The following is a 12015-nucleotide window of genomic DNA, read 5'->3' on the forward strand; positions in this document are numbered from 1 at the left end:
ATATTGTGCTGGACTTGAGGAAAATTTTTCAAAATTATTATCAGCTTGGATGCTTGGGAATTTTTTTTTGATATTAACTATGGGTCAGACATTGACCTAAACCAAATTTTTTGGCAGGCCTGGGCTCGGCCTGATCAAAAATTCAATGACCATGAAACTTTGATTTTGATTGTATTTTTAAATTCATTATGATTTTTTAAATATTTTATTTCAGTTCTCAACTATCAAAATCATGATCTTTGATTTGGCTTGGGGAAATTTTTTCAAAATTATTATGGCCGTGGACCTTGCTTGGGAATTTTTTAATATTAAATATTAGGCATATGTGATCATTAATATATTAACAAATAATATTGTTATGGGTATCAAGCAAAAGCTTTAAATATATTTTGACTCAAAACATAGCATTTACATTTGGTTTTTAAGGATTGGTCCTGGCCTGAAGAGGGGAGTGGTAATAAAGAATAAAATTAGATATTATTTTTAAATAAAGGAGGGAATTCTCATTCTCCGTCATTTTTGATGGGCTATTTACTAGTTTATTTATAATTAAAATAAAATTTCTAAAATAAATATTAAATCAATGAAATATACCTAATCTTATCTAAAACATGAATAAACAATCATTCAAATAATGCAAAAATTATAAAGTAGATTGTGGAATATATATACATATTTTTGCCCAAGCTTTATAGAAGTTTCAAATAATTATAATGATGAAATAAGGCATTTCCATTGATTATTACCTAAGAGCTTTTTAGATATGATAGAAAACATTAATAAACTTGCAAAAAATGCATCATGAAAATTTTGTTAGTTAAACGATTTTGAAGTGAGACGAAGGACAAATATTTTTGTCAATTTAAAGATGACTTATTTACAATTAACTATATTATTGTATTTTTATTGGAGCATATAATACTAACTATTAAAAATTTAAAGTTTTATTGGTCAATTTTATGACTCTCCAATAAATATGACTTTATTGATAGTTCAAACTCTCTATCTGCATTACTGCATTTTAGGGGCGTTATTAGCCTTTACACCCTCAGGGGACTCAAAAAATTACCCCTTTTTAGCTACCATTATCTAAAATTAATTACAACATTATCCAAAATTAACCTTTTTTTTACCTAACATTATCCAAAATTATATTTTTCCATTTAGCTAACATTATCCAAAATTATCCCTTTTTAGTGGTATAAAAAAAATATTTTGAAAAATCGAGGGGGCTCATCAAATTTTTAGGGGTTCGATCCACTCACCCCCCTAATGGGGCTACTGCTGAATTTATGAAAAAATTAATCGTGGTAAATTTTAATTTGGAAAATTATTACTTTATATCTTTTTATTGTTTGAATATAGGCAAGATCTGTATCTTCTGATATGCCCCCATGACAGACAAAAATCTTATTATCTATTATTGTACCTAAGGGTATCCAACGAAAAAAATCTGAAAACAATGCTATTATTTTCCCAGATTCATGTTTCTACATTATTTAATTTAATTTTATAACAAATTGCTTTATTTACTTTGTATTTGTAGATTATTTCTTTTTGAAAACCATACCTTAATAAATGAAATGATAAATATTTGAATTATAATTTTACCTCAGGTTTATTAGGCAATCTTCATGATTACCTCTATTAAGGTAAACAGAGTCAGGATACAATATAAAATACGACATCATTATTAATGCTACTTCTAATGAATTTTTACCTCGATCCACATAGTCACCATTAAATACATATGGATTTTGATTTGATGGAAAACCATTCTGATTATAAAAAAGATATAGTAATATTTTCTTATGATTCCCTATAAATTTTATTGATTAATCGTTCTAAAGAAAAATAATTTAATGCTCAGAGGAATAACTTAAGTTTATACATTAAAAGGAGAATAGCTTAGTCAAATAAAGAATTGCTTTTTATATAACATTCAAATTTAAAATGCCATTTCTTCACGTTTTAATCTTAAAAATTGGAGAGGAATACAATAAAAAAAGACCTTTTTAGGGCCACAGATCAAAAGTAATAAAAAACTTTTTAATTTTTCTTAACCCAATTTTTTTGGCAATTCATTGGAAAAAGTATTATTATGTCATTTTTGATGTAAAATTCTTGTTTAATTCAAATAGATTAAAGTTTAAAAATAAGCTCTGCAATTGTGAGCAAATATTATATATTATAATTTTCACCAACCAACCCTTACAAATATAATCCAATGATTCTTTAAATATAAATATTACATTATTAAACAAATTTGGCAATTTTTTTTATATTAACTCTATGTTCTATATACTAACGGCGTTTTTTAAGAGAGGTCATTTGTTATTTCTGAAAAATATCTATTAAAGTAATGATTTTTTAACGTTACATTTTACTATTTAAAATATAAGTTAGTTATAAATGTAAAATTATGATATAAGAGCAAAATCATGATATAAGTGTAAAATTATGATGATATAAATGCATTTATGATTTAAGTGAAAAATTATATAAGTACAAAATTATGATAAGTAAAAAATTATAATATGAGTGCAAAATATGATATAAGTACAAAATTATGATGTCAGAGATGATATTACCCATAAAAATGGATTAAATTTTATTGAAAACTAATATTGAGTTAAGGTTTTGTCCATAATTTAATTATATATTATATCTTATCTTATTTTTTAATTAAATATTAATTTTAACCTAGTTTTCAGAGTGAATGTTAAGATTCAAAATATAGTTCTTATAAATTAATTTCATTTTTATTTTTATTCTTGTTTAATGTTGTATTAGAATATGGTTCATGGGGATTGGAACTCTCGGGCAAAGTTAATTTCACACAAGATCAAGAGTTTTGCATCTGACTAGCACCCTCATAATTATCTCCACACAAATTATCACACTACACCCTTAAGGGAAAATTATTGAGGCCTTCAATCCTAAAATAAAAAATAATATAATCCAAGAATTATATAAATAATGATAGCCATTTAATCCTTTAAAATAGGAAGGAGACCTCGATAATATCAGAAGTTATATCTACAAGATATTGTTAAATAAATTATGCATTAGCCACTTTCGATTTTTTTAAACCCCATTAAATGGAATTCGCTATAAGTGGAGGCTTTGAATACTCGGCCATGCCACTCTAATTGATATTTTTAAGGCCAATCACACACTATTTTTAATATTCAGACCCTTCATCTTTTTCTAAACATTTATATAATTTAAAACATTGGTCTAAGGGCCTTCCCCTAAACTGGGACAATACATGTATGGATATCTCGGCTAATTCAAGCATTTCAAACTTTACCCAACCCCCATGCCCAAACTTTAAAAAAGAACAAATAGTTTAAGAATGCCATTTTTATGCCCATATTTGTTACCTTGGGAATCTTTGGGAACGATGCTATGGATTCCTTGTTAAACCCTACCCAGAACGAATTGTATAATACCCAAATTTGAGAGGTGTTCTATGACCAATGACTGTTCAATAAATATTGCATACATTAGAAATTTTTCATAAATAATGTTTAAAAATAATTTCTTGATATTGAATTAAAAGCCTTTTTAAAATCCAGCTTGCAGACAACGGCGTCTGAAAAAGGATCTTCAATATATGCAGAGAATGGGCGGATATTTCGCATCTCATTGATATATTTATTTTAATTTTCGAAGCACCAAGAAATCTACAATCAATCAAACTCCGCTATCAGTTTTAGATAATGCATCTAATCTTGAAACAAAAAGGAGCTGATGAACTAGGCTAGAACCTTTAGTTCATTACATTTTTTCCGCCTCTTGTTTGGGTCAGAACTATAATTTGATTTTATATTGACGTTACTATACATATCATAGGTAAATTTGAATTCTGAATTAATTAGAAAAGGACTCCATCTAGATTTACTATAAACTATTTATATACATAATTTTATTTATATGGCTTATATAAATTTAATCATTTTAAACACATTGATACGGTTTATACCATATTTATTTTAGTCACAAATTCACTGATTTATTTCAAAAATATAATTTAAGTTTTTATTATTATAAATTTTCTAGGTTATTGATAAAACAATTTTTTAAATTTAATCGCCGAGATATTAAAATTTTGAATCTTAAATTTTAGAAATAAAATCATATTAATTTTTGGAATTTTCTAGGTCTGGTCTGACGCTCCTTAATGCATAGCATTCTTTATTTTAGTCACAAAAATTTAATTATAATTTTTATTATTATTAATTTTCTAGGTTAATTGATAAATTTAATTTTAAGGGAACCAAAATTTTAAAAATGAAATAATATTTGGACTGGACCTACGGTTTTTACATCACACACAATATTTATTTTAGTCACAAATTCCATTATTTATTTTAGTCACAAATTCCATTATTTATTTTAGTCACAAATTCCAATTATTTATTTAAAAAAAATAATTTAAATTCTTATTATTATTAATTTTCTAGGTTAATTGATATATTTTTTTTAAAATTAAATCACCGAGAAGTTAAAATATTTAACAATTTTTTAACAGTTCATATTTATTTAAATATTTAACAATAATTTAAAATAATTTGAATAATTTTGAAAATTTAATGAAGGCAAACTGTTTCCTAATATTTAACACTCATTTTTAATAATGCTAAAATTAAAACTATAAATTTAATTTGTTTTTATTTTAAATATTCCTCATGATTCTAGGATCCATGATTATTAATAAAATATATTTTAACTAACTTTCGATTGATACCTATGTTGAATTTTTACGTCGTCAAAAGTTAAAGTCATTCCAGACCCCTTAAGATCTAGGCTTACCTATTTGGAAAGATGATCAGTATTGATACCAAATTATTTTTATTAGCTTTAATTTGATGCTAAAATTATAAATATTTCTGACCCGCCCCATTAAAATGATTATTAAATAAATTAGTCTGAAAGAGACTTTAATTAGCTTTTCTACTCATTTTATTAATATATTTATTGGAGCCAACTCGAGTCGGCTCTTAATCGAAAAAATTGTCATCGATTTTGAGTCAGGTAAACGATCTAAATTTTGGGTCGGATTAAAAAAATGGCCCAAATTCATAAATATTTTGATTTTTATTAGTGTTACATGTTCGCTTAATTTGTTATTTTTAAATTTTAACACTAAAAAAATTTTCTGTTTTATATCTTATTTTTTATAATTATTTTAACATTGCACAAACAAATGTATAAATAAATTTTGTATCCTAAATATCAAAAATTGAATAATAATTGCATCGCCCAATTTGCGCGAATCTAGCGAAAAAAATAATATAAGCCATTTTTAATGGAAAATTAAAATGTTGGCCTAAATGATTTTTTCGATTTTGCGCAAATTACGTGATTATTAAAAATTTTACGATTCGTAAAACTTTTATCTTTTTATTATTAAACTTTTGCAAATTGCGCCAATAAAAATGGCGAACGAATTTCAATTGATGGAAAATATAAGACCCTATAGACATTTGTGGTTGATGGAAAATATAAGACCTTATAAACATTTGTGATGTATTAGTGACCTTATATAGAGATACAACTACAAGTAAAGTCAAATGGGACGAGATTATATAAATATTATTTTATATTTTAGGTTCAGGTGCTGCACCTTAAATTTATTGAAGATTTTTACTAGCTAAAAGAAAATGTGGAGTATATATGTAAGCATACTGAAGCAAGTTTTAGTTGAAACAATCTAAGGATGATATTAATATACAAATATCTCTACATGTATTATAACAAGAAATTAGAACTATGTAGTAATCAATATTTTAGGATTATGAGCCAAACATCCAAGATATGTTAAATGTACAAATATCATCACAAGTATTATAACATTAAATTAGAACTATATAATAATTTATATCTTAGGATTTAGAGCCAAACACACAAGATATGTTATGATATAGTCAATCAGAAACAAATTTTTGAATTTAAATGAAATTTTCCCTTCATATTTATAATTTTGTATATTATTTTCATATTTATAATTTTGTATATTATTTTCATATTTATAATTTTGTATATTATCTTCATATTTATAATTTTGTATATTTTTATAATAAAAATTATTATTGTTTAATGAATTTTTATAAAATGTGATTTAAGTCATTTTAGCAGTCTTCTTCCAAATACAAATCACTCACTTATACAATATAATCAAAAAACATTTTTTATTGAATATTTATAAATAAATGCTATAACTTTGACATATTTAAATATTCAATGGTAATTAAAAACTGTATATAAAATATTTTGGAATAAGGGTATTCTTCATAATTAATTTGTGTACAATGATTGCCCTCATTATCAATAATAATATTTTGTAATAAGCCATCAGCCTTAAATATTTATATATATGAGTAATATTAGTTTCTGAGGATTTATATAAGTGTTTAAATTTGGCATTCATGATTATCTTCAAATAAAATAAAATATGGAAGTAGTAAATCATTCACATCAGTGGCGTAGCCAGGATTTTCTTATAGGGGGGTGGGAAATTTTGGGGGGCTTGCCCCCAACCCCCTCTTACCTGGCCTTCGGACAGCTTTCCCCCGGCCTTTGACCTGGTCTTATGTTTTAGCTCTATTAAATTATTCATAATTTAATAATAATTATATTTCTATTTTTAACTTTTATTTACTAATTCGTGCTTATGGATATTACAAGCCTATTTTTTATTATTTTAAGTTAGGTATATTATATTTAATAAAGTTTTTTTAAATTTAAAGTTGAAATAAAGTTTAATGTCATTTTTTTTATAAAATTTGCTTTAAAAACTAGCCTCAGCTTAAATTCTCAAACAATATAAGTAGAATATAATTTTTTATTGAAAATACTAATAGTAGTGTGTATAAAATATTGACTAGAAAATAATTTAAAAAACAAGTTTTTTGTAACTTCTTATCAAATACAATATTATACAAAAAAATTTATTAAATACTATAATTATAATGTGATTTTTAATCTTCGTGGAAATGTTGCCAATTTATCAAGAATTTCGTTTGTCGTTGGAACCAAATCTCTCAGGATATATAACAGAGTTGACACATTTATCCAAGATTCGAAGTATACTTCGTAAATATGTTTTCAACCTTCTCAAGTTGGAAAAAGTCCTTTCATTCGTACATGTTGTAATAGGCAAATATGCAAAAAAACAACTTCAAAATTTTAGGAAATTGAGCCAAGGTTTCTTTACACCGATTGAGCGCATCAATAGCATGCTCAGGTAAAATAGCTAAACGTAGTAAATATTTATACCACAATTCGAATTCACTGATTAAATTTATTTCATTATCAATATCAATGCCTAACCTATTTTTATAAAATATATGCTACCTACCTTTACCATTTTTTCCTTCAATTTGTATTTGTACATTTTTTTCATGCTCAGCCTTATTTAACTTTTGTATTTCTATTTCTTCTGTTCTATAAAATGCAAGTAAAAATGAAAAATATTTAAAAAATTATAGATATATATTAATGATTAAAATATTTATTAATTCTAACTCACTAATAATTTTGAATTTCATAAAATAATAATATATAATAATAAATAAATTACCGTTTGATTTCAATCTCTTTGACTAAAGATTTTTCCGTTTTATTAATATTTTTGAATAATGTTATTCTTTCTTTCTTTCTTTCTTCCTTCCTTCCTTCCTTCCTTCCTTCCTTCCTTCCTTCCTTCCTTCCTTCCTTCCTTCCCACGAAAGTTGTGCATTTCGCAAAACTTTTGAGTAATTTTTTTTTTTAATTTAGGACACAGCCTTAAAAATATCCCCTAGTTTCAGTGATACCAAAAAATTATATCAAAAATCATTTAAACTAATAATAAATTTTTTTTTTTATTATTATTGTTTTTTAATTTAACTTTTTATAATATTTTTTTTCTTTATCCTATTTTAATATTTTTATATATTTATTTTTTTTAATATTTTAAAAATCCATCCCTAAAATAGATGTTCTCATTATATCGTTTTCCACTATACCTTGGATTTTCCTATCAAAATTCAGTCTTTAAATTTATAAAATTATCAATCATAATCTTAAACCTTCAAAAAGATGTCAACAATGTCTCAAACATTTCACCTTCTTTAGTTTGAATAGTAAAAATAAATTTGTTAGAACACCAGAGAAGATATAAATATATCTTCCTATAAATAATATCATGTTGAAGCATATATACACCACAAGACATAGTTATATTTAAAACTAAATTATTAAGAAGCTCTTTTACAGAACCTTACCAGGTTATTAAATATAATTCTGTCAAAACTTCATTCTTTTATTTTGCAACAAATATCCTGAATACTCTTCATATATTCCCCATAGCTATTCAAGCCTTACATTTCTAAAAACAATAATAACATAATCAAATCTTAAGAGGGAATTTAACTGGGACCATAGGTCCTGTTCTCTTTTGCATTGGAATCCACAGAAGGAAATTCAATCCAAATCAATCCTTACCTTAGATTCCTTACGGGCATCCTTTTCACAAACTGTCCATCCCTCCCATCATTGAGGATCACTCACATATTACAGGTCTTTCACTCAATCTCCTCAAATGTGAGATTTTCTTCCTAAATCCTACACCCATTCTTTTAGACATAACATACCACGTCATCAACGACGAAATGACACATCTTGGATCACCGATAGGGGGTGAAAAGTCTATCGAAACTCTTTATAACAAATCCATTTACAATTTGTCTAAAAAAATATTACTTGACTATCTCCCCGCCCATCAATCGTTTTTTATAATCAAAAACTATTTTAATATACGCAAAAATATCTACACCCTTAGATTCTCACCGATCTTCAAATGCACGATTTATTAGTTTCTCATGAAACCATATTAAGTGACTCCTAAATATAAAATTTTCCGATCCTGGCTTCAGGCTACCCTTCCCAGTCAGTCAGTTGGTATTGGTATCCTATCCCCACTACAACTCTCTCTTTCAGCCTTTACCTTATCTCGCCTGACTGCTCAAATTATCATGCTGGCCCAATTTTTTAAGCATTAACTCTTCTCAAGGGTGATATGTACCTTTTTTTAATAATTTTTTAGTTCTTTTTAATGTTTTTCTTCATAGATTTATTTCATTTTTAATATATCTTTATTTGTTTTTTTAATTCAATATTGTTCATATTTGTATTTAATATTTTTAAAGTTTTTTATAATGAAAAAAATTCCATATTTTTTTTATTAAAAAATAATATATATGCGATCGTGTGGCAACTGGTGGAAATTTTTTATGTTTATTTTTAAAAATCATTTTTGTTTTTGAAATTTAAAAAAAAATTGTATTTATTGAGATTAGATTTTTATAAAACAAAATTATCATACTATAAAAGTCTTCTAATATAAATATTAAACTGTAAAATAGAATTAGCTATAAATTTAAAAATCAAAATGTTAGGTAATTATTTTAAAATTTTAAATAAATATTATTAATGTATCATAGATTGTAGATGTTTTATGCAGAGATTATAATCTGGTAGGTGTGGCTAAAAATATTTTAGAAAAATTGTATCGAATCTGATTAATAAAATTTTGGGAAGAATTCAGATTTCGGTTCACAAATTTGATGCGATTTCATGGGTTACATTTCCAAAATTTGGGTTTAAGTGATATTAAAGTTCTGATTGAAATAAAATTAATATTTGCATTATATACTATGACAAATATGCGACTTTGGTATTTTAATGGGATTTTAGGCAGGGATCCAAGCCGAACCATTAAACCTCTAAAAACCGTTTTTAAACCGCTAAAATACCTCTGAACCGGTTAGAGCCTAATGATTTTACACTTATAAAATAATGTATACTAGTATATTGCAAAAATTTTAATTATATTCGAATTGTTTGATTGATTAGTGTCAGTCAATTATTATAAACTTTATTATATTGCTATCATTAAAATTTAATATTACTGATTGTTAAATAAATGAAAAAGGCCATCATGGAGCAAATCTTGAGCGTCACAAAAAAGAAACCACCTCTAAAATTCGATAAAATTAACAAAATATCACAACAAAAGCCAATAAAATAAAAAGGTTTAAGATGTTATCAAGCCAAGAGACGATAGAAGAAGCTTAAAAGAACAAACAATAACAGTAAAACTAAAATAATAATCGTTGCTTATACTGAGTTGGTCACTTTTAATGGCAGGCCATTAAAGTAATCGATGATAGCGGTTTTTAAAAAAAATCATGATCTTATATTAGAAAGCATGAGAATATTAAAATTAATTATCAAAATATTCAATCTAAGCCTTAAATATTCGGCAAAATATAATCAAAAAAAAATGCTAAGTTATATTTCTAAAAATTGATTATACTCGTCTAGACAGGTCAATTATTGGGATTGATCTTCAGTATATTCAAAAACAAAAATTGTTCTACACTAACAAGCCCACTGCAGAAAATTTAAAACTCTAAAGGATTATGAAATCAAAACATCATAAATATACAATATAAAAACCGACAATGGGACAAATCTTAATAAGATGGTAAAATTATTTATGGAGGAAGTGATGATGACAATCAAATGTCTGAAATGATGAAGAAGAACCAATAAATAGATATTTTAAATTAATTATTTTACTAGTTTTACAAATGAACCTAATAAATTAACAATCAATTTTATTCTCAATATAATATTATGATGAGCTTCTCTCATACCAGGTGCGTAACCAATGGGGGGGAAATTTCACCCCCCATAGCAAATTTGACTGTTTTTCTAAATATTATTTTAAGATAATAAAAAATTTTACCCCGACCCCCGGACCCCCTCCCCCATCAAAATTTTTCAATATCAAGCAGAGTTTATCCTTACTGCTAGTTGCATTAATAAATTATTTTCCTATAGCTCACTACTATGTAGAAATAATTTGGTTCAAGTTATTGATTTGGAGGAAAATGTGGACAGGAAGAATGAATGTAGTTGAATATTTCATAATATTTATATAGACGTTGAATTAAATCTTATAAAATATCCAATTTCATTCCATTCTCAGATACTTTTTTATCGCAAATTAAAGTACGGTTTTTAGATAAAAAACAAGTCTTTGGTAATCTTCAAATTTTATTACCTAAAGACCCTTCTTCGTTTTCTGATGCCATTATTGGTATAATTAAATATTTAGCAAAATTTTATTCCTATGATGTTGATACTGAAATCAATTTAATCAGTGAATTCGAATTGTGGTATAAATATTTACTACGTTTATTATTTTACCTGAGCTGCTATTGATGCGCTCAATCGGTATAAGGAGGCTTAATTTATTTTGAAGGTTCTTGCATGTTTGCCTATTACAACATATACGAATGAAAGGACCTTTTTCAAATTGAGAAGGTTGAAAACTTATTTACAAAATACTACTTCTCGGCTAAATGGGTTAGCTATGTTAAATATCCACAGAGATTTATTTCCAACGACAAAGAAAATTCTTGATGAATTGGAAAAATTCCCACGAAAATTAAAAATCGCATTATAATTCTAGTATTTAATAAATTTTTTATATAATATTGTATTTAATAAGTTATAAAAACTTGTTCTTTAAAAAATTTTCTAGTCAATATTTTATACTCACTACAATTAGAATTTTCCAGGGATGCGAACCCGGCAAAATTTTAGCCCCGGGTTCGGTTCGGGTTCGGTTTAAGTAAAAAAATAAAATGTGGGTTTGGTTCGGGTTCGGTTTATGGAAATATTTTTGAACCCGGGTTTGGTTCCGGATTCAGCTCGGGTTTAAGAATTTATGAATTATATTTTAAAAAAGTAGACATAAATTTGGTATAAAAATAAATTTTTTATTTTATTTATAGGCAAAATACATTTAAAAATACAAAACAGTCATATATCAATTTTTAAAATTTTATTTAGACGGATTAGCATCCAGGAGTTGTTCACTCATCCTCGATCTATGAGGTGAGAGAATGAATTTCAAATGTGAAAATGATTTTTATACACTTCATTAATATATAT

General features: G+C 25.7%; 1 protein-coding gene across 1 annotated transcript in view; it reads right to left on the reverse strand.

Annotated features, from left to right (window-relative positions):
• Positions 1-12015, reverse strand: part of LOC135930210 (serine/threonine-protein phosphatase rdgC-like) — a 96733-nt gene that overhangs the window by 39225 nt on the left and 45493 nt on the right. Inside the window, exons 6-8 of the mRNA XM_065466991.1 lie at positions 1612-1778; positions 1534-1570; positions 1338-1490 (exon numbers count right to left, since the gene is read on the reverse strand). Of these exons, the coding sequence (XP_065323063.1) occupies positions 1338-1490; positions 1534-1570; positions 1612-1778 (357 nt within the window). The remainder of the gene's footprint in view (positions 1-1337; positions 1491-1533; positions 1571-1611; positions 1779-12015) is intronic.

Source organism: Gordionus sp. m RMFG-2023, chromosome 5 (assembly GCF_954871325.1).
Source record: "Gordionus sp. m RMFG-2023 chromosome 5, tfGorSpeb1-WG-v2, whole genome shotgun sequence".
Classification (NCBI taxonomy): domain Eukaryota; kingdom Metazoa; phylum Nematomorpha; class Gordioida; order Chordodea; family Parachordodidae; genus Gordionus; species Gordionus sp. m RMFG-2023.